This window comes from Lontra canadensis, unplaced genomic scaffold (assembly GCF_010015895.1).
Source record: "Lontra canadensis isolate GAN:19392208 unplaced genomic scaffold, GSC_riverotter_1.0 scaffold2, whole genome shotgun sequence".
NCBI lineage: Eukaryota > Metazoa > Chordata > Mammalia > Carnivora > Mustelidae > Lontra > Lontra canadensis.
Genome location: NW_022630996.1, coordinates 5,701,994 through 5,725,601, shown reverse-complemented (window position 1 = coordinate 5,725,601; position 23,608 = coordinate 5,701,994). Strand labels below are relative to the sequence as shown.

Genomic DNA, 23,608 nt, shown 5'->3' with positions numbered 1-23,608 from the left:
TGATTCCAGTGGGTTAAAAGGCATCCCAAGGAAGAATCCTTGGGAACTGAAGATATCCCATGCTCTTAGGAAAGGAGAGAATGTTTATTACCAAAAATCCCCCGTGCCTCCTAGGTGGCATCTATGCAGGATATGTCAGAGGTTCCTAGTGTCAAAGTGACCAGAGGCGGCCTTCTAAGAAGCTGCAATGAACGCTGCCTTACCTTGGAGGGATGCTAATGTCCCTCAGCTTCCCCATTGCATTCTAGATGACTAATGCGAGCCAGTGATTGGACCAAAATGCCATGGAGAACCTGTCATTCTTAACCCGTGGAAAACACCAGAAAATTTTTACAAGGGGAAATTATATACTATTGTAACTTAAGTAGTCAGTAGGAGACATTGATGAAGAATAGTAAAGATAGAAATCCATCCTAGTCTAAGTGACATTCTAACACATGTAAGTCTTTTATAGTTTACTTCACTAGATGGCCCCTGGTTGGGTTTTAACTCAGTCTGGTACTGGTTTCCGCCAGCTCCGAGTGGAGGTCTCATGGTCAGAAGTGGCTTGGCCAGGGATTTGGAGGGGATTGCATTAGATGAATGAGGAAGAAACCTTACACGAGATTTTTAAGATCAGCAGCCATCCTAGTGACTTAGGTGGTGGTCCTGCACCCAAAAAAAGACAATTGTGTATAAGAATAGGAACGATGAGAGGGCATTGAGTTTCCTTATAACCATAAGCTAGCCAACGTACTAGCTTCCAGTCAAAAGGCAGGCTCTCTCATACCCATAGAGTAGCCATGGGCTAGAGGACTGCAGCCTGAGCTGTTGACATGAAATTATTCCAATAAGCCCATACTCCTTGATGAGCCTCTAAAATGAAAGTAAAAACAGAAGAAAGAGTAACTCACCAAGTTTGCTCTGACATTCAAAGTCCAGATGAAGGAGGATGCAGAATTCCTGTATGGGCCACCAATATATGATGCAGGATCATTGAGCCCAATGATCAAGAAAGAATTCTAGAATTCTTGAGATGTTTTGCAGTACAAAAAGGTGTTTTTATTCTAGCATGGGGACAGGACCTGAGGGCAGAAAGAGCTACATTGTGATTGTGAGGAGAGACTGATTATATAGGGTTTTTTAGCATATGGTAGTGAAAGTGATGTTAGGGCTCCAGGAAATAGAGTCTGTAGGTTCCTGGATGTCTATTATTAAGATCATGTTTTTCTTGTATATCATTAAGACAGTTACAAAGTCTAGTGGAGTTTCATGTCTTACATGACTGTGATCTTTATCAATTGATCATTTGTTTTCCCCCTGCCTTTGTTCTTAGGCAGTTACTAGTACCTGAGGAATGTTTATATATACATATATATGTACATATATATCCCATCTTAAGGGGAGGGGGCCTTGGTGGGGTGTCAGCTCATGTTTTGTGCTCAGCTTGCTTTTTGTCTCTCATCAACTTGGTGGAGGGGCTGAGGGAAAAGGAGGGATCTAGGGTCCTGTGAGGCTTCTGTCTTGACTGAGTAGATGGTAACTTGAATCGAAAAAGATGATGCTAAAGACATTTACGGGTTTGGAGAAATCAGAGATGTCCTATAAATCACCAGATAAATGGGTCTGGAGTGCAGGAAAACAAACTAAATTGGAGATCTATATCGGGATATCATTAGCATTTTGGAAATTGCTGAAGTCTTGGTTGCGGATGAGCTCAAGTAGCCTGAGTGCCAGAGTAAGAAGAGAAGTGGTCCAAATTAGGAATCCTGGAAGTGCCAAGATTGGAGGGGCAGGAAAAGAACAGAGCTTGGGAGGGAAACTGGAAAGGCAACTGAAAAATGCATGCTTTGTGAGGAATACAGTTTGGATTAGAAGAGAGAGTGGGCAATGATCAGTGGTGACCTTATGCTAAACACAAGGATGCAGAGGAATGGAGGACTGACTTAGTTCAGCCTTACCCATGGGAGAGGACAAGAAATCCTGTGAAGTGACTTCAGGTTACCATAAAGACCTCCTAGCACAACGAGCTAGATTAGAAGAGTTTCCCAAGGAGGTAGCAGGTCCCCATGCTAAATGCATTGAGCACTAGTTGATGACCACTTGGTAGGGATTAAAAAGTTCTGGAAAGATGTCCAGGTTGAGAGTATAAATATGTCCCAGGGAGTGTAGCTAATTCCGTAAGAAACAGCTCTCTTACAGGTGATCGAGGGAATGGAAAATTCAGGAATAGCTCCTTTTTTGTGAAGATGGCGAGAGGAGTAGGCAACATCCCACCTTCAAGACACAACATCATAGTGTCTCAGGATGTGCAAAGACTTTAAAGACTCAGCTGGTACAATTAGTCCCCTGATGCTTGAATCCTTTTACAACATTCCTACCAAGTGGAATTCACCTCTGTACGCCTTAGCATCTAGCCCAGCATCTGCTACTTACTAGGCACCAAACAAATATCTGGATGAAAATTGAGGGGGAGTTAAAGTATACACTGAGAACATAAGGATCAGGTCTTCTAGAGTTGTTTTCATTTGTCTAAGCTGAAGTACAGTCTTTAAAAAGCTAAAGGTAGGGGTGCATGGGTGGCTCAGTGGGTTAAAGCCTCTGCCTTCAGCTCAGGTCATGATCCCAGGGTCCTGGGATTGAGCCCTGTTGTCAGGCTTTCTGCTCAGCAGGGTGCCTGCTCCCCTGCCTCTCTGCCTGCTTGTGATCTCTGTCTGTCAAATAAATAAACAAAAATCCTTAAAAAACAAAAACAAAAAAGCTAAAGGTAGTAGAAGAGTTGGTGTTTTTCATAGCCGGCCATCAGAATTGCCCAGGGGGAGGCAGTGGAGCTTAACAAAACTATAGATTCCTGTGTTGATCCTCTCATCAGAATATCCAGAGGAAGACTAGGAATCTGTATTTTTCACAAGAGGACCAGTTATAATGCAACTAGCTTGCATTGAACCAGGCAACCTCTAATTCCTTCGTAGCAGTAACATTCCTTGGTTCAAATATTAACTAGCTGATATGGAACTTTTTTTTGTACTAACCCCATTCTGTTTTCCCTTTTCGTCATCTTCATTCAGGGTCTGCTAAGCCAGTCGGTGATTTCTTCAACAGAGAAGCTCCCCTCCAGAGTCTCTAAACATTTGAGGCTCACACCTGTTCCCTTAGTGGATGAGATGACCTCATCGGCTCTGGTCAATATAAATCCCTTTACCCCAGAATCCTATAGAAAACAATTCCTTCAATCCAATGGCAAGAGGAAAACCCGAGGAGATCTGTAAGTGTACTGTTGCATCTAACTTTTGAGAACTGATCTTAGTATGGTCAAGTAGAAGGAAGAGTGGAAAGTAAGATTAGGAAAAAGAACTCTATTTGATTGGAACTGATACCCTGTTCTCACAGTGCTCCCCCCCACATGTTAATGTTGGTCTGCTTTGTCATGGAGATTCTAGCGTGACTCCATTCTGAAATGTACTGTATGTTGCCTTCTCTCTAAAAGAATAGGGCAAAGTAAGCAATAGACATCTGACTTCCATTAGCAAGTTGAACGAGCTATGGAATTGCATTCAAGTAGTCTCCCCTAGGTAACAGAAGGCTAGTCATTGGGGCAGGTGTAGCTCACACTTCAGGGAGTATACTGCCGTTTCCAGTGTAACTGTGTGTGACTGAGAGCTATAATGCAAGTATTTGAACCTCTCTGCAGATGACAGGAAATTGGCTGAAGAGAAAAAGATAGTGTTGCTTTTGGAGGTACTAAGAATAGAAAGCCAAACTGTAAACCTCCACAAGGTCTCAATGGTAGAAATTGTCCAAATGAGGACTGTACATATTACTTAGGGACATTTCTTTACTATGTCTCTTCAATGTTTTTTCTTTTTTTTTTTTTTTTACACAAAGGAAAATAAATAGCAAAATAAATGCACAGCTAACAATCTGAGGTATGCAGAGCATTTAATGTTTTAGTTTGAGTTGTTTCATTTGGAATCAATGACTCCGTATTAACCAGCTTTGTGGCCAGAATAGGTTTTCTCAATACTATCTCCTGGATCTTAAGTTAACAGAACTTCAGTCCAAGTATACAGGTCCACTCTTTTTTAAACCAAGAATTCTATTCGTTTTAGCTCTTCACGAATCTTTGTAAACCATCAGAATTAATTGATTCGCCTCTCATGGAAACTAGCCAGAAGAGACCATTAATTTGCATTTCCTGCAATGAAAGTGATGACACTTTAGTAACAGCTCTTGGTGCTTCTGAATGGGCAATTTCCCCCCCTAACTTATTGTGCTGTTGTTTTTTTGTGGGGTTGTTATTTTAGAAAGTATTGGAATGTCCTAATAAATAAGTCACAAGTGTCCAGCATCAGTTTGTCTCCATGAGTGTAAGGTCTTCCTCTATTTGCACTTTCTATCCTGTGCTTCTCCAGAAGAAGAATCTATAGTTGGCTGTTCTAGAGCTTGAAATCTGGCTTACACATCCAGAATGCTACTGCTCATGCCAAAGAGGATGTTTGTCGGAGCTTTTTGGAAAGTAACTGAAAATATCTTAGCCAGTGTTAGAGCGTATTCTGCTGTACTGATGGTCTTCCTCTGAACCTAGGGCAAAGCGGGGAGATGAGTTTTGAAGGGAAAGGTGGCGATGGGACAGGAAAGAGCACTCAGTTTCCTGTGTCCTGTGTGATCTCCCCTCCATGGTTCAGCATTGCTGTGCTTGCCAAGAACCCCACTCTGGCTCCTTAGCTAATTCCTACTCATTCTGGAAACTTAACTTGCCTATCCTCTTTCCCGAAAGACTTTTACTCTTGAAATCATGATTTGGGTGCTGCCTATGGTGTCCCTTGATATCTTGTTCTTATTCTTTTTTATAAAGATTTTTCTAAAGATTTTTAAAAGATTTTATTTATTCATCTGACAGAGAGGGAGATCACAAGCAGGCAGAGAGGCAGGTAGAGAGAGAGAGGGAAGCAGGGTCCCCGCCAAGCAGAGAGCCCGATGCAGGGCTCGATCCCAGAACCCTGGGATCATGACCCGAGCTGAAGGCAGAGGCTTTAACCCACTGAGCCACCCAGGCGCCCCCTTATTTTTGCTTCTTACATTGAAACTTTCTATTTATCCTTGTCCCCAAATACAGGCTGACGTGGGGAAGGAATTGTCTTATTTACTCTTACAATCTCAGAACCTAGTAGAGTATGAAGCTCAATAGCGTCAGTCACACATTGATATCACTTCTTTTTTTTTTTTTTTCCCCTAAGTGAGGAAGCTGGTCCAGGGGAAGGCAATGTAGAACAAGGGCTACCTGCCAAGGTGAGCACAGTTCTTTGTTCCAGCTGCCAAAACTTAGTCACCTCATCCTGTTGCCAATTTCTTTCTCTCCTCTTCTCCTTCTCTCTCTCCTTACCACCCCTGCCTCACTTTGTAGATTTGCAAATGTGCTTTGCAACTAAATTGATCTGGACTCTCGGCAGAGTCTGTATTCTTAGCTAGTTATTACTTTACCCGACAGAGCCTGATCAATATATCATCGAATCATTACCTTGCAGTGTTTTTAAATTAATGGCTATTGCTTCTATCTTGGATTTAAGGGAAAATTCTCTATTCATGGGGTTAGAGAAGTGAAGGGAAAACTCAAGATATTTAAGGTCCAAAAATGGAAGAGCAGAAGAGAGAAAAATGGCATAAAGCCATAAGTTTAAATGTAAAATTTTTGCTCTTAATTATATCAGTTATCTATTGATTTTTATATAATGCTCACAGTCTTTGATGTAGCATCCCTCATTTGATAACCTAGCCTAAGAAAATAATGCTGTAAATATTATCACCAGAGATATTTATTGCAGCCTTAGGTGTAATGGCCAAGAAGAAAAAAAAAAAAAGAAAGGAATACTAAATGTCCAATAACAAAAGAATGGCCAAAAAAATTGGAATTTACAGTAGAATATTAAATTGCCATTAAGAAGCTTATAATACCATGAAAACATGTTTATGCTCAATATTCAGTTTACGAAAGTGGAGGGGAAGGGCTTAAGGTTGGGGAATAATGTAGATGGTAAGCTGGCTTATTCACTGTCTGAGATGAGGATGGGAAGGTAGTGGCTGAGCAATTGGTAAAAGACCTTTAGGTTTCTGAGCAGAAGTTTGGATTCCTTGGGGGAGACAATTAGGTGTGTCTTACTCTATGGTAACATTTTGCAAAAATAATTTTCATTATTAGAAGAGATGAAGAGAGGGCTTGTAGCTATGACAGCCCCAGACATGGGAGAAACAGAACTTGAGATTGTCTAAGGGCAAAGAAAACTCTAGATCTTGCTAATGAAGACTGGTTGGTATTAGTTGTTGAAATGAGGAGCTAGTAAGCGTCAGGATTCTTTAAAATCCAGTTACATGAAAAAATTCTTGCTAACAGGGACATTGGGAAAGAATGACTTCATGGAGATAAAGTGGTTTGGATTGAGATTCATATAAATTCATGGAGATTTTTATCATCTTAGCTATGATTTTTTGGAGAATTTACTGTGTGCTTGGCATTGAGCTAAGTTACACACACACAAACACACACAAACACCTTTTCTCATGTAAATTTAAAAGTCCCCCAAGGAGTAGTTGCTAGGATGCTCACTTTCCTTTAGAAGAGAAAACTAATAAAGGGGTTCAGTGATTTTTTAAAATTATTTTATTTTTTTTGCCTAGGGCTACCTACTAGCTGGAAAGAGAGAGATATTGCTAGTTAGCCAGTAGGTGGAAGGATTGCTGTACCTGAACACATAAGCTGAAATAATCAATTTGACAATTTTGTTCTCTGTACTAAAATTTTTGAGGAAGCAAATTGAACAATAAGTTCATTCAATTTGAGATGGAAACACCAGCAGCCAGAGTGTGAGGTAGGTAGACAAGAGTCAAAGGGAGTGTCTTTTTTTTTTTCTCCTTACCATGTTCTACTTGGATCCTGGCCATTCCTTCAACTGAGGACAGTAGCTGTTGCTGTGAGCAGGTGTTTTCTCCCTAAAAACATATTGAGAATAAGCATATCCCAGAAAGAAGAAATAACATAGAAAAAGACTTAATATATGAAAAAATGCCAGTACAGAGTTGTATAGATGGTTATGAAGAGTATGAAAGGTAGTCAGCAACCGGGGAGGTTCTTGCTACCATGAATTACTGACACAGAATCCAACAGATTTGCCTCAAAAGTCTTTTTGAAAACTTCGAGAAATTTTGGAATATGCCTTAAATTTATTGCTCACAATATGTTAGAATTATTTTAACATTTTAATAAAATATTTCAGAGGTGTGTTCTACGAGAAACCAACATGGCTTCCCGCTATGAAAAAGAATTCTTGGAGGTAGAAAAAATTGGAGTTGGGGAATTTGGTACAGTCTACAAGTGTATTAAGAGGCTGGATGGATGTGTTTATGCAATAAAACGTTCCACAAAACCTTTTGCAGGATTATCGAATGAGTAAGTGCCTTTGAAATGTACTAGAAGTACAAATTTGGATTTGGAAAGTTGTTTCTCATCAAAACATTTTAAATAATGGTACTGATGTCATTAAAAACATACCCATTGCTATCCCTTCCATGGTATGTAGTCTTACATTCATAATCTTTCTGAGTTTTCCAAACCAAAGATAAGTTATTTCCTTAAACTAAACCATAATTATTTGGATACAATTCTGTTACAGTGTTTTTGTTTGTTTGTTTTCTTGCATGGTTCTTGAGGCTATTTCTACTGGTGTTCCTGCTTTTGCTTTAATGAATAAATATATGGAGTGATCTGCCTGTTAGTTCATTAAAAATATTGCCAAGCAGGAAGTTACTGTTAACTCACTGGTTATCTCCACTTTGTATTAATAATGAATTCAATAATGAGTTCAATGTTTCAAAGACTACAAGTGAGGAAAAAGCAACAAAATTTAACTTTCATTCCCAGAGCTAATTGTTCAGAAGTCTTCCTTTTACAAAGAAAACAATTTTTTTAGATTCAGCCAAAGCTTTTTGTTAACTGTAGGAATGTAATAGTTTGCTGAATCTGAAGTTATGGACCTCAGAATTCTTCATTTTTATACCAAAATTCACTGAGTATTATATTTCACTTTTTTTGTGTGTTGGATTTCCTGTTCCATAATGAATATCTCTCCCCAAGACTGCCCCTATGACCATGTCATATTGGCTAAGTGTAATATTGACTCTAATGACTGTCCAGCCTTCACAGAGAAGATAGAGGATCCATTACAAAATCCAACTATCAAGTCCATAGTGGCCTTATTAAGCCCATCAAAGTTTTTTTTTTAATTGTGATACGGTGAAATTAAAACTCAAAGCATGTCTGCCACTGAGATAGTAACAATCTAATACTCCTCTTTACATATGCCACATTCAATAAAAAATAATATGGATTTTGGTACCAGGTCTACTATCACTGACTTGACATTGGGCCAGTCACAGCTTTTCTAAAGCCTTCATCCTTGCCACTATATCTTACTGAGTAGTTATGAAAATTAAATGAACTAAAATACTAAGTAAGCAGTGAGTACTCAGTAAATGTTCTGCCACTGTTAATAATGCCTCATAAATTGTCTTTTATTTTTTTTATCAATATTTTTATTATGTTCAATTAGCCAACATATAGTACATCATTAGTTTTTGATGAGTGTTCAACAATTCATTAGTTGCTTATAACACCCAGTGCTCATCACAACATATGTCCTCAATACCCATCACCTGGTTACCCCATCCCGTCTCCCAAGCTTCTGTAACTCTCAGTTTGTTCCCCAGAGTCCAGAATCTTGTCTTTAAAAAAAAAAAAAAAGCTGTATGTATATTATCTTGACTCATTTTTCTTGATGCTTGTCTGTCTTCTAGGAATTTGGCTTTGCATGAAGTTTATGCTCATGCAGTCCTTGGGCACCACCCGCATGTGGTACGTTACTACTCTGCATGGGCAGAAGATGACCACATGATCATTCAGAATGAATACTGCAATGGTAAGTATGCAGACTAGTATCTGTGGAGAAGGGGATGAACATCTGTATCCAGGAAAAAAATCTTTGCCTCCTCCTTGTAGTTTATGGTAGGCATAGCTGAGTCATACCTAAAAAGTTTGTACTATAGTTTTGCTTGGAAGCAGAGCGCTGGGGACACAAGTTGTGTTGAAAAGGAATTTCCATTTTATGCTATGTCGTATATCTTTCAGAGCTGATGTGTGGCTGACACATAGAAGCTATAAACCCCTTCACATTTTACTCAATACATAGAAAAATTTTGCTCTAGTGGTTTGAATGGTAAATCTTCCTCTTATATTTGCTAGGTATTCTAAAAGATGCAAACCACAGTCCCTATCATTTTCAAGGAGGGAGTGGTAAACTCACACAGCCAACTTTTGATTAATTTTCAAGTGGATTCCTGAATTGGGGCATAGTTCATGTATCTTGATGCTTCTTACCTTTGAGGTTTGGTTTAGTTTAGTTTTTGTTTTTTTTTTTAACATTTTATTTATTTATCTGAGACCATGAGAGAGGGAACACAAACCCAGGGAGTGTGAGAGGGAGAAGCAGGCTCTCTGCTGAGCAGGGAGCCTGATGTGGGGCTCCATCCTGGGACCCTGGAGTCATGACCTGAGCCAAAGGCAGACGCTTAATGACTGAATCACCCAGGCTCCCCAAGCTTCAGTGTTCTGGCCAGAGTATGAGCGTGGGGTGGGTGCTGGGAATGAAATGCAAGGACTTCAGGCATATTCCTTCAGGACTATACATACACAAACTGGCAGAACTTTTTCTGGGCTACTTAAAAAAAATAGTCTTTTGTTTTAGCCTATTTTAATTTGTGATTAAGGGGTTGACATAACAGTACAGTTACATGTAATTATTCGCAGAGATATTTCTCATCAAAATGTTCCCAGGTAAAATAGGAAAGTGCTACCAAATTAAATAGAAGCTTGCTGGCATTTTAGGAGTAGCTATCCATATTCTGGTCACAATTAAGATCAGATAATAGCATCCCTCCCAAACTTCCTCCCCCTAAAAAAAAAAAAACATGCACACCCACCCTCGGGTTTCTCTGATAGTACAGTTTTGGAGTAATTTTAGTTACCATCAGGTAGTGCTGAGCATGTATGTGCAGCTTGACTTTTGAGGAGAGCGGTCAGTGTTAAAGCGTCATCATTATATATACAAGTAAGTTAAGTAGATAATATTATGAAATGCTAGAAACATAGAAAATATCACACATATACTGCAAAATAATGACTTGGTGTTTTGTTAGGGTCTGATTTCCTTGCAGTATTAACTGTGAGCTTTGTTGGATTTTTTTCCTCTAGCAAGTTCACCTAAATCCCTTTTTCTAATAGTCTCTTTAAGATTAAAAAATGGACCCTTTCCTTGTGATAGAGAAATTGATACTTTTCTTAATCTTCTCTTCCTAATTCCTTCTTATCACAACCTGAGATTCCCTATTCTTCTCCCTCCCCACTCCAACATTGGTTTTATTTTCATGATTTTTACTACTAACAAAGATAGTGTCGGAGGACAAACTTAGCCAAGAAAGTCAAACAAAACGGAATTAATTTAATCTGATTTGGGGCATTGTAAAGATTTCAAATTTTAAAAAGAATAAGGAAGAGTGATTATTCCTATTACAAATCCTCTTCTAATTCTTTTCAACATTTGAATCCCTTCTACAGGTGTGACATTGTATTAAGTTCTAGGGAGAGATACACCATAGATTGAGCCAAGAAGTCCTTCCAGGAACTTCCCTCCACTTGCTCTGTTACAATGAATACACAAGAGACGATTTGCTTTAAAGCCAGGTAGTACAACTATGGATAAAAAGCATTCAGAGAAGATGCATATGAGTAAGGGGCAGCATAGTGTGGCAGAATGGGCCTGGGCTGAGGCACACCTAGGCAGACCTGGGTGTGGCACACTAGTTGTATGATATCTGGGATGTCAGTCCCACTGAGTAAAGAAATTGTAATATTTACTTAAGGGAGTAGTTTGAGAAATGTATGTCAAAGGCCTGCACAGTGCCAGTACCTGATACATCATAAGAACTCAAACTTGTTATTAGAGCAGCCCAAGACCATCTCATCAAGGAGGTAAGACTTGAAAGAGGGTTTGCCAAAAGATTAGGAGAGTTTAAGGAAGTAGAAGGAAGACTTCATTAGAGGAACAGCATGCAGACAAAGGGCATGGTTTTGGGAATGGGTCTGACTCCACAAATAGGAGACTGACAGGACCAAGGTGATCCCTATAATAGGAAACAAGATCAGCAAGGTAAAGTGTGGGAAGACTACAGAGGACTTTTTGATGTTTCTGGGCAGTTGATTTTGGAGCAGATTTACGAGGAATCATTGTCTGTTTGCCATAGTGGTCTGCTAACCTCACTGCATACTTGCCCATTAAAATGTAACTCTGATTTATCAAAATGTAATTCACATACATTGCTTTCAAATGTGAACTGATCATTGAAAATAAAGCGTGCCCTTATAGTTGTCTTATTTGTAGTTATGGATAATCCATAACTTTGAGACTTTGCCCTTCGGCTCTAAATCAAGGAGAGTTAAGTCCAAGTATTTGTAAGGTGGCAGAGTAGCCAGTGCCCGATTCCTTCTAATGCTTCCCGCCTCCATCCTTTTCCTCGCCCTCTTTCTCCTCTCTTCCTCCTCCTGCTTGCCACCTTTACCCTTGTATCCCCAGCCTGTTATAGCAGTCAGACTAGAACATTTATAGTTATGGTTCTATTCAGATTATAAATGACATGACTTAGATAATGTACATCATAATTAGTAGAGACCAGCAGTTACCTGATTTTCCCAACTGTGCCTCGTGAGCCCTGAACCGATCAAATGTTCCTTCTTCCACTGCCAACCTTGCCGAGATCTCCTATGTGTCACCTTGGGGTCAGCCTCTGAAACCTGAATGTCTTCCAGCAAGCAGATCAATTATGCAGCCGCCAGGATTCCAAACGACTCAGGATGGGAGGGTTAACCTCTCCCTAACAGCGGTATTTTCTTGTGATGACTTCTGTCACTGACGTTTTATAGAGCCTGCTCCTCTAGGATGGTGGTTCTTGGATTTGTTCTAGTGATGTGACATCCAGAAGCCTGCATTCTCTGTGGAACACCATGAATACTGGTTGTGGTTTTTTTTTTTTCCCCTACCAAACAAGGAATTACTTTACTTGCAGAAAAAGATGGTTGTGTTGTAGATAGCAACATAAAATCAAGATTTGAGAATACACGTGTATGAACAAAATATCCTGTTGAATTATTGTTCTGCTGTTTACTTTTCATTGTTGGAAGGCATTTGCTATTTTAGTATCTGTCAGTCCTCATAAACAGATGGAAAAACATAGATTTGTCTTTAAATTTCTTTTTTTTTCCTTCCCTACCAAGTAGGGAAAGCACTTTTATTTTATCTAAAGGAAAGAATTCAGCCAGCAATCTCCTAAAGATAGTTTGAGAAGAGCTGTCTAGGAGCTGGTTGTTTCCTCCTAGGGCATAATGATGGCAATTATGGTACCATCTCCAGGTGGTATGTTGGGGTATGGAGTTAAGGCTCCAGTGTAGCTGAGATTAGTAGGGATGAAGCTTATAGTTCATTCAGCATTGCTCTATGAACACCTACTTCCTTAATACTCTTTAGCAAAGAACAGTTAATAATGCTCTCCAATACGAGGAAGACAATCAGCTTTAGTTGTGGCAAAATAAAGACCTTCTAACACTTTTGCATAAATGCTTTTCAGTAACTTTTACTGTTGTTAATTATTACTTGGCTACCTTTAATATTACCTACAGAGCTTCTAAGTAATTAAAAGTGCTGCTAGCACTGATCTAGTTACCTTAATACCTGTAGCTCTTCAGGGAACTGGCAATATAGCTTTGCTTATTACCTAAAAGACCATCTTAAAGGGTTCCTACATACCCCCAGGATGTTTCTCTTTTCATACCTTTTATGGGGTCCCTGTCCCAGTCTTTCCTTTCCCTCTGTTGTGAGAATAGACATTCAGATCAGAATACATAGATTATGTGCAAGACCTTGAGAAAGTGAGAAGGAATAAGACGGGACCCTGTCTTGAAGGAGCACCTAGCCTAGTAGGGAGAGGAGTTCCAGGGGACATGGGGGCCTTAGATGCAGGCTTCCTTCTCCTCACCACACCTCACAGCTTCATCTGCAAACTTAGATTCAAGGTGACTTTGTTTCAATTTACTCTTCCTTTCTATCTAATGTCCTCTTCCACACATACCTTGTAAGAAGATTCCCAGAAAAAAAGCAAACCCTTCATTTTAGGCCTCTTTGTGTTTCTGAAAAGGGCTAAAACTCTTCTCCTTTCTGAATTTAATTATTTTTAACATGACTGGTCAATCCGTATATTGAATTTTACAGAGGATACTTGAAATAATGGATTTCCTAAAAAAAAAAAAAATACCATTACCATCTCTGATCCTATTATTCTGGACACATACTTGAGGGCTGGAGCCCTAACTGCCAGGGAGACCCAGGGCTCTATAATTTGACTGAAGAGGCTGACAATGAATGCAAATTAATGTAATGAAATAAAGAGTTCAGAAGCCTTCTAATTCCTTGGGACAGGGGCAGACAAGATCAGGTGGTCAGATGAATCTAGGCCTTATTTTTCTCTGATAAAGATAAACCGAGAGTCTATCCATAGCGGATGTGCAAATACTGTGGCTCAGATAGGACTTAGATGTATATTGAAGGTTTATATTTTCCTTGGGTTAGCAGTCATTAAATATTCTTATTTTGTGATATATTTTAATGGAATTAAGTTTAGAATCCATTACATTAAAGTTACTAGTAGCCTGTAATTACTAGCTTGACACTCAATTAATCATCAATGTCAATAGTAGCTATTTGTCCAGGCCTGATTGGGCTTCTGGTAAATGATTAGATAACACTTTTAAAATGTTAGTTGGGGCATACTCAAGGCAATAGACCCACATTGGATACCTGAGGTATGACATTTTATTTTTATTAATAAGTCCTGTAACTCTTCTCCAATGTGTCTGTGGTATAGGCAGTGGCAGATATTCTGTTTTACACTGAAACTGAATAATCTAGACTTGTTGGACTGAACTCATTCACAAGAAATTTGACTGTTTATTACACTTCTACCTATTGAGATTCATAGTTTTTCTCCATTCTGTGCGGCTGCTGTCTGTTGTTCCTTCCTAGGTGGGAGCTTGCAGACTGTTATATCTGAAAACACAAAGTCTGGCAATCCTTTCCAGGAGTGGAAACTCAAGGACATCCTTCTGCAGATTTCCCTTGGGCTTAAGTACATCCACAACTCTGGCGTGGTGCACCTGGACATCAAACCCAGTCAGTATGGCTCCGCTCTGCTCCTCTGGCCAGACTTCCCCGTGTCAGAATTGGTGCCTGTGTGTCTACCAAGTGTTGAAGATGCTGTTAGCTGGCAAAATCTCTTTCATTTGTTTCCCTAAAAAATTTAAACAGCTTTGTCCATTATCCCCTCTGGGACTAGGGGACAGAGAGAAAAGACTCTTTCATGGATAATGAAGCCAAAGTATGAAAATAGGTCTCTAACTCATTGCATAGTTAAGCGATCACATTTTGGCTACCTCCTGAATGTATTGACAACTAGTGCTGTATACACTCTTTCTAATTCAGGACTGACTAAAGTGAACAGAAATGGTTCTGGCACTCAATTATGTGAAACTCAAGGAAACATCATTACCATGTTTCTCAGGCTTATTTCTTTGTTTTGAGGCTACTAGCCTCTTCAGAGGAGGAGTGTCTGAGATCAGTTTCCCTTCAAATAGGTATTCTCAATTACTGAGCTTTCAGAAGTAGTGTGAGAGATTCCATGGAAGAAAAGAAACATAGATAGTGTTGTTCTATGTATACAGAAGAGGAAGAGAGGAGGGTGGCTGAAATGACAGACACAGAAAAGAATCTTTGGTGTGAAAAAGCTAAGGAATCGTGACTTTGTCAATTCAGTATTTTTTGATTGTTGGTTTGTTTTTGTTTCAGGTAACATCTTCATTTGTCATAAGATGCAAAGTGGCTCTCCTGTAGTCCCAGAAGAGATTGAAAATGAAGCTGATTGGTTTCTCTCTGCCAATGTGATGTATAAAATTGGTGAGTTTGGGGCACCTGGGTGGCTCAGTTGGTTGAATGACAGCCTTCAACTCAGGTCATGATCCTGGAGTCTTGGGATGGAGTCCCGAATCAGGCTCCCTGCTCAGCAGTGGGTCTGCTTCTCCCTCTGACCTTCCCCCTCTTATGCTCACTCTCTCTCATTCTCGCCTCTCTCTCAAATAAATAAATAAAATTAAAAAAAATTGGTGAGTGTGCCTTAAGCTCTGACCTGTATATTATCTTATAAAATTTATAGTAATGACCCCATTTATTCTAGTTTTAAAGACATGCTTTTAAAGGGCTCTATTTTTTTTTCTTTCTTTTTTCAGGTGACTTGGGTCATGTGACATCGATAAGCAAACCAAAAGTGGAGGAGGGAGATAGTCGCTTCCTGGCTAATGAGATTTTACAAGAGGTAAAGATTAGGGAAACAGGGTATTTTATAACCCATTGAACTTTTTGACTCTCAAATGAAGGTTCACAGTGCAAGAGATGTTTATAGTTTTTAAAAAAGACTGTATTTTATTTTATTTATTATTTTTTTTAGCGCTCTACTTCTTTTTTTTTTTCTTCATATGGTATTTATTTTAGAGAGAGAGCCCTAGTGCATGAGTAGGGGGAAGGACAGAGGGTGGGGAGGGAGAATCTCAAGCAGACGCTGTGCTGAGTGCAGAGCCCAGTGCAGGGCTTGATCTCATGACCCTGAGATCATGACCTGAGCTGAAATCAAGAGTCAGATGGTTAACTAGCCACCTATGGGCTCCAAAAGTTCATATTTATAATTTAAATTGATATTATCCACTTCCTATTCAGAATTGAGACCAAAGATAAGAAACTTAAAAAACAAAACAAAACAGCATGAGGAAAGCTGGCTCTGTCATGGATTAATCAATATTTTTGCTGTTTTTTTTATAAAGGTCGTTTACTGTTTCTAGTATTTCTTAGAATTCCTAAACTCATGGATTCCCTAGCAGAAAGGAATCCTTTATTGGTTCAGTCCATCTTTATCATGCTATCATCCTTCCGGTAGTACCATCAGCTCTGATGAAATGACCTTCATTTATTGCCTACCTTTTAGGATGTCTGTGGAGTCAGGGTAGGAAGGATTTAACTCCCTCTAGGATGATGATATCTCTGCCCAGCTAGTCTGTGCTTGAAGCCTCTTTGAGTCTGATAGAATAAAACAGTACTAAGATTCTGCTTTAAAAGCTTCTACCAGCCATGGCAGATGTGACCTTGCCTACTGTCCAAGCTCATACATACTCAAAACAACCTCTCTTACCAGTTGTCTTTACTGTCATCTCACTAGGCAAACTAACTGGCCTTCCTCTCTTCTGTTTTGAAGGATTATCAGCACCTTCCCAAAGCAGACATATTTGCCTTGGGATTAACAATTGCAGTGGCTGCGGGAGCAGAGTCCTTACCCACCAATGGCGCCGCATGGCATCATATTCGTGAGGGGAACCTTCCCAACATTCCTCAGAAGCTCTCAGAAGAATTTTACAATCTACTCAAGGTGGTATCTCTTATGAGATGAAGAGAAGATAGAAAATGTCTTTTTTTAAAGAAATACAATGGCAAGGAGGTGGGGAAGGGGAAAAGGAGATGCTGGTGGTGCCAATGACAGAAGAAAAAGGAATCATGACCTCGAAGCCCAGAAAAGCCACAGGACAGACTGAAAGCTTCTCAAGGAAACTTAGAGGACATTATAGAACCTTTTATGTTCCAGTTTAAAATCCTGTTACATTTTTTCCTTTTCCCTTCCCAACAGGTGGGCAGTTCAGGAAACCAAGGCTCAGAGCAATTCCTGGACTTGTATCCTCACCTTTGACAACTGATTAACTCTAAAATCAAACCTGGTGTTTTACTCTTGTTTCAGGGTTTTAACTATTGTCATTGGTAATGGTGATATTATGAAAGATATTTGAATTCTGAGTGTATAGAAGAAAGTATAAGCTATTTTACAGATGGGTAACTGGCAATACCACCAATCAGCTGCACTATTGGAAAAAGGCATAATGTTAGTTTAGAAATTTGTGTGTTACTTGTATTCTGCGATATCTGAGTATGTGTAGGGACAAGGAAAGGAGGCGCTTCTGTTGAAACAGAGGTGCAAGAAAATGACACTGTTGAGAAGCTTAGAATTATATTAAGAGTTCAAAATATCTACGTAAGACTTCAAGGTTTAAGGAACAAGACTGGTTAGGACACCTACAAACGCCTTAGAAACATCTACTCTTAGGGATTAAATTTGAGTTTCATAGTTCACCTGAAAACTTCAAATTTAGTTGCAAACTTGTCCTTCTGTGCTTCTGCTTTCCTGAAAGAATAAAGTAAACCCTTGCTCCCAGCAGACTTTCATGCATGTCCTAATCACTTATTTCCATGTGTAAATTACTGTTAGATTTAGTTAATACATACTGAGTACTTCAGTGCTGGTCCAGTACACTAGTTACACATATATGTCAGTTCATTTAAATCTTGCGATGCTCCAGAAGGTGAATATTGTTATCCCAAGTATCAGGAAAGGGAAACCGAGTTTCAGCATAGTTAAGTCACTTCCTCAAGCTACTTAGTGAATGGTGGAGCCAGTTCTGAACATTGGTCTTCAAATGGAAGGTCCCGTGTTTTCTCTGTTTTATGACATTGCTAATTGCTGTAAGTAATTAGCTACTTTTTACTGTATTTATATTGTTAAATTAAGGCACTTTCTACCTGAAGATGAGTGTTGTAGGAATGCTGTCATGGGGGGGGTACCCTTAGTTTTAAGTGGAAAGGAGCATGTTGGAGTAGAAAGCAAATGGAACTAGGAGTTGGTTGACTTGGGTTTTAGTCTTGGTCCTGTTAATAAGATGGGCAAGTCAATTTTGATTTCAGGACCTCAGTTTCTCCCCATTTAAAATTAAGGCATTAGACTAGGTAATCACACAGCTAGCTCTAAAATATGATAAAGACAAGTCAAAGTTATAGATGACGGATGTCCCTGCATAGAGATAACGATCCCGTCCCTGGTGGAGATAAGTTTTCATTTATTTCTTCCCCTGCAAAGTTAAAAGCAGAATTTGACAAAACTCACCAGCAGTAGCTGAGCTGGAGTTGGCTTGGGTGGGGAGATTTTCCCAGCAGTGAAATTTCTGTATCTTTTGCTTTGGTCAAACATCAACAGAGCATGATCCACCCTGACCCAAGGGAGAGACCTTCTGCAGCAGCTCTGGCCAGAAGTCGAGTTCTCCGGCCCTCCCTTGGGAAAGCAGAAGAGCTCCAGCAGCAGCTTAATTTGGAAAAGTTCAAGACCGCCACACTGGAAAGGTAGTTTTTTTGTTTGTTTTCTTTTCTTTTTTTAAAGTAAGCCCTAGGCCCAATGTGGGGCTTGAACTCACAACCCCAAGATCAAGTCACTTATTTAACAATCCCCCTACCCACGTCCCTTCTGGTAATCCATCAGGTTGTTCTTTCTAGTTAATAGTCTGTTTCTTGATTTGTCTTCTTATTTTTCCCCTTTGTGTTTTTTGTTTCTTAAATTCCACATTATAAGTGAAATCATATGGTATTTGTCTTTCTCTGACTCTCTAGTTTCATCAATAACCTTCCAAATGGCAAGATTTCATTCTTTTTTATGGCCAAATAATATTCCATTAAATATATATGCCACATCTTTATTTATTTTTATTTTTATTTTTTTATTTTTTAAAAGATTTTATTTATTTATTTGACAGAGATCACAAGTAGGTAGAGAGGCAGGCAGAGAGAGGGGGGGACGCATGCTCCCTGCTGAGCAGAGAGCCCGATGTGGGGCTCGATCCCAGGACCCTGAGATCATGACCTGAGCAGAAGGCAGAGGCTTAACCGAGTGAGCCACCCAGGTGTCCCTAAATTAACATATAATGTATTATTTGTTTCAGGGGTACAGGACTGTGATTCATCAGTCTTACACAGTTCACAGTACTCACCATAGCACATACCCTCTTTAGTGTCTGTCACCCAGCCATCCCATCCCTCCCACCTCCCTCCCCTCCAGCAACTTCAGTTTGTTTCCTGAGATCAAGAGTCTCCTATGGTTTGTCTCCCTCTCTGGTTTAATCTTGTTTCATTTTCTTTCCCTTCCCCTATGATTCTGTCTTGTTTCTCAAATTCTTCATATCCATGAGATCATATGATAATTGTCTTTCTCTGATTGACTTATTTCCCTTAGCATAATATCCTCTAGTTCCAACCATGTTGTTGCAAATACCAAGAGTTTTTTTTTCTTGATGGCTGCACAATATTCCATTATATGTATAATGGAATATTGTATTATATATAATTGTATTGTATTATATATAATTGTATATAATATAATATATATTTATATATAATTAAATATATAAATATATAAAATAATATAATTATATATTGTATTATATATAATTGGATATATATATATCACATTTTCTTTATCCATTCATCTGTTGATGGATATCTAGGCTCTTTTCATAGTTTGGATATTGTGGACATTGCTGCTATAAACATTGGGGTGCATGTACCCCTTCAGATCACTTCATTTTTATCTTTAGTATATAACATCTTCTTTACCTATTCACGTATTGATGAACACTTGGGCTGCTTCCATAATTTAGTCACTGCAGATAATGCTGCTATAAACATTAGGGTACATGTATCCCTTTGAATTAGTGTTCTTATATTCTTTGGGTAAATACCCAATTGCTGGATTATAAGGTAGTTCTCTCTTTAACTTTTTGAGGAACCTCCACAACTGTTTCCCACAGTGGCTGTACTAATTTGCATTCCCACCAAAAGTGCAAGAAGGTTCCTTTTTCTCCTCATCCTCTTCAATGCTTGTTGTGCCTTTTGTTGTTGATTTTCCCATTCTTTCCCACTCAGGGGTGAGGTGAGTCTCATCGTAGTTTTCATTTCCCTGATAAGTGATGATGACCAAGTTTTCATGCATCTATTTGCTATCTGGATGTCATCTTTGGAGAAATGTTTGTACATGTCTTCTGCAAATTTTCAATTGGATTATTTTGGGGGGGGTTGTGTTGTATTAGTTCTTTATATATTTTGAAAACTAACCCTTTATAAGATATTTGTCCAATATCTTCTCCATTCCATAGGTTGCCTTTCAGTTTCATTGATGATTTCCTTCACTGTGCAGAGGCTTTTCATCCTGAGGTCATTTTGCTTTTGTTTCCCTTGCCCAGGAGACATATTTAGTAAGAAGTTGCTATGGCCAATGTTGAAGAAGTTACTACCTGTGTTATCTTCTAGGATTTTTATGGTTTCAGGTCTCAAATTTAGGTTTTTAATCCATTTTGAGTTTATTTTTGTGTATGGTGTAAGAAAGTGGTCCAGTTTCATTCTTTTGCAGGTAGCTGTCCACTTTTCCCAGAACCATTTGTGGAAGAGACTGTCTTTTCCCCCATTGGATATTCTTCCTGCTTTGTTGAAGAATAATACACTGTAAAACTGTGGGTTTATTTCTGGATTTTCCATTCTGTTCCACTGATCTCTGTGTCTATTTTTGTGTCCGTCCCATACTGTTTCAATTACTACAACTTTGTAGTAGAACTTGAAGTATGGAATTGTGATGCCTCCACCTTTTCTTTTCTTTTTCAAGATTGCTGTGGCTGTTCAGGCTCTTTTGTGGTTCCTTATAAATCTTAGGATTCTTTGTTCTACTTCTGTGAAAAATGCTATTTGTATTTTGACAGGGATTGCATTAAATGTAGATTTCTTTGGGTAGTACAGACATTTTAACAATATTTGTTCTTCCAATCCAGGAGTGTGGAATGTCTTTCCATTTCTTTGTACTGTCTTCAATTTCTTTCATCAGTGTTTTACAGTTTTCAGAGTACAGGTCTTTCACCTCTTTGGTGAGGTTTATTCCCAAGTATCTTATAGTTTTTGGTGTAATTGTAAATGGGATCAATTCCTTTATTTCTCTTTCTGCTGCTTCATTATAGGTACATAGAAATGAAACAGATTTCTACAGATTGATTTCGTATCCTGCAACTTTACTGAATTCGTTGATCAGTTTTAACAATTTTTTGTGGAGTGTTTAGGGTTTTCTATATACGGTATCATGTCATCTGCAAATAGTGAAAGTTTGACCTCTTTCTTACTGATTTGGATTCCTTTTATTTCTTTTTTATTGTCTGCTTGCTGTGGACTAGGACTTCCACTACTATGTTAAGTAAAAGTGGTGAGAGTGGACATCGTTGTTTTGTTCCTGATCTTAGGGGAAAAGCTCTATTTTTCCCCATTAAGGATGATGTTAGCTATGGATTTTCATAGATGGCCTTTATTATGTGGAGGTATGTTTCTTCTAAACTTAAAGGTTTTTTTTTTTTAAATCATGAACAGATAATGTACTTTATCAAAAGCTTTTTCCGCATCTATTGAAATGATTATATGGTTTTTATCCTTTCTCTTATTGATGTGGTATATAACATTGGTTTATGAATACTGAACCACCCTTGCAACCCAGGAATAAATCCCACTTGTGGGAATGATTGTGGTGAATGATTTTTTTTTTTTTAAAGATTTTATTTATTTATTTGACAGACAGAGATCACAAGCAGGCAGAGAGGCAGGCAGAGAGAGAGGGAAGCAGGCTCCCCGATGAGCAGAGAGCCCGATGCGGGACTCGATCCCAGGACCCTGAGATCATGACCTGAGCCGAAGGCAGCGGCTTAACCCACTGAGCCACCCAGGCGCCCGTGGTGAATGATTTTTAAATGTATTGTTGAATTCAGTTTGCTAGCATTGAGAATTTTTGCATCTATGTTCATTTGATGTATTGGCCTGTAGTCCTTTAGTGATATCTTTATCAGGCTTTTATTTTTAAAAATTTTAAACATCCCTTATGCCCCAATCAGTAGGATTTAGGAAACCTAATCTGCCATGTGTTATGGCATGTATATGCCAGCCATTTTTAAAGAAAATCATGGAGTTAATTTTCTATTCTGTATATAGCTCAGGCTTATTTCTGTAAATGCTGAAATAAAAAGAAAAATCTATGTTAGTTTAGATCAAAAATATCCTCTTTAATTTAGGGTAAAGTAATATATTTCTTCCCCTTTAATTGCCAGGGAACTGAGAGAAGCTCAGCAGGCCCGGTCTTCCCAGGAAGAGCATGGTGATGCTGGGGTCTCTGGGACCCCCACAGGATCAAGAAGCACCAAACGCCTGGTGGGAGGAAAAAGTGCAAAATCTTCATGCTTCAGCTGGGGGGAGTCTTCCCCATAAGAACTCAGTTCACACCAACCCCCCTTTTGCCTTATAGCTTCCAGAAAGAGATATTGACTGTGTCAGACTTCCTCTTGTAAAGGGGAAGATTAAGCAATGAGTGCCCAAAGAATTCAAAAACTACTCCTAATTTAGCATTGACAACCAAGATAGTCAAGCTATTAAGGCCTCGTATTAGCAACGGTCCCAGGTACAATCACTGGCAGCCATTTCTCTTCTCTTGTTATATTCTTAAGGCTACCTATCAACAGTTTGTTTACTTCTCACACTCACTGATGTACAATGGGAAAGCAGGTATCTCTGAACTCAAAGAAGAGAAAGCAGCACCCTAGGCACAGCCCATGGACTAGGAGGCTGCTGTAGCTGATTGCCTACCAAGGAATAGGGACTCTCCCTGCACACAGAAAGGAATATAATTTTGTTTTGAGTTGAGGTAACTGTGCATGTATTTCAATAATGTTTCTTGGGGTGAATGATGGTATTCCTAAAAGAATTCTCAGCCACTCTAAGCAAGTGGTTTTCCTACTATATTCTTTAAGTGAAGACAACCCCTTTATCAGATATTATATTTATTAAATGAGTTTACCATTATGTCAAGTGGGTAGAAATAGCCTATATATAACTTATAATTTCTGAACTGGCTATTAACTTATGGAACAAAACACTGGGTAATGGAGTTCAAAGAGAATTTAATGTGGTTGTTCTTCAGAATATTTGCGCTGACCCTCCTGTAATTGTTATGACTGGTTTTGATTTTGTGGGTGTCACCAATTTCTCCTTGATTTTTATCAGAATTTGGGTTTGTTTCCTGTGATTTTATGATATTTTAATCCAAATTATTTTTTCTGTATATATTTTAAGGGAATAGAACATTTGTAAATAAAGGTTTTTATCTTGTCCAAAGCCAAATATGGGTAAAGTACTCTTCTTTGTAATATGTAACAAAGAGTGAGAAATTTCTGTTAGAAACCATTTCATGAGTAGATACGTGAGAAAATTCAGTAGGTTGGTAGTACCAGGTCTTGGCTGTAAGGCTCAGCTTTGTGGGCCTAAAAGCTAATAATGGTCAGGCTCTAATACATAAAATAATATTGGTCATAACAGCATTTGATAACTTAGATGTACCATGTTAATGAAGGTAGTCTGTTAATGGCTTGTAGGCTTATTTGCTGCCTTATATTCTTCTTTACCCTCCATTTAAAAAAGCAAATTAAGAAGTGTTTTTAAATTGAATAAACCATCATACCATTCTTTGTTCTGTCTTGGAGTAGCAATTCTTCCCA

The 23,608-nt window shown here is 38.8% G+C and overlaps 1 protein-coding gene across 1 annotated transcript; it reads left to right on the top strand.

The window, feature by feature from the left end:
- Positions 1 to 1,537: 1,537 nt before the first annotated feature.
- On the top strand, positions 1,538 to 22,905 carry WEE2 (WEE2 oocyte meiosis inhibiting kinase). The gene is made up of 11 exons (XM_032866472.1): positions 1,538 to 1,717; positions 3,048 to 3,244; positions 5,217 to 5,268; positions 7,248 to 7,420; positions 8,824 to 8,945; positions 14,154 to 14,300; positions 14,973 to 15,080; positions 15,410 to 15,495; positions 16,426 to 16,596; positions 18,247 to 18,389; positions 22,169 to 22,905. The coding sequence occupies exons 1-11, from the start codon at positions 1,538 to 1,540 to the stop codon at positions 22,323 to 22,325; spliced, it is 1,536 nt and encodes a 511-aa protein (XP_032722363.1). The 3' UTR covers positions 22,326 to 22,905.
- Positions 22,906 to 23,608: the final 703 nt, after the last annotated feature.

Excerpts from the sequence above, each read along its gene's own strand:
- WEE2 (XM_032866472.1), top strand. The coding sequence starts at position 1,538 with ATGATGCTAAAGACATTTACGGGTTTGGAGAAATCAGAGATGTCCTAT. Across the intron at positions 15,081-15,409 it reads CAATGTGATGTATAAAATTG|GTGACTTGGGTCATGTGACA; the intron begins GTGAGTTTGGGG and ends TTCTTTTTTCAG. Across the intron at positions 18,390-22,168 it reads AAGACCGCCACACTGGAAAG|GGAACTGAGAGAAGCTCAGC; the intron begins GTAGTTTTTTTG and ends TTTAATTGCCAG.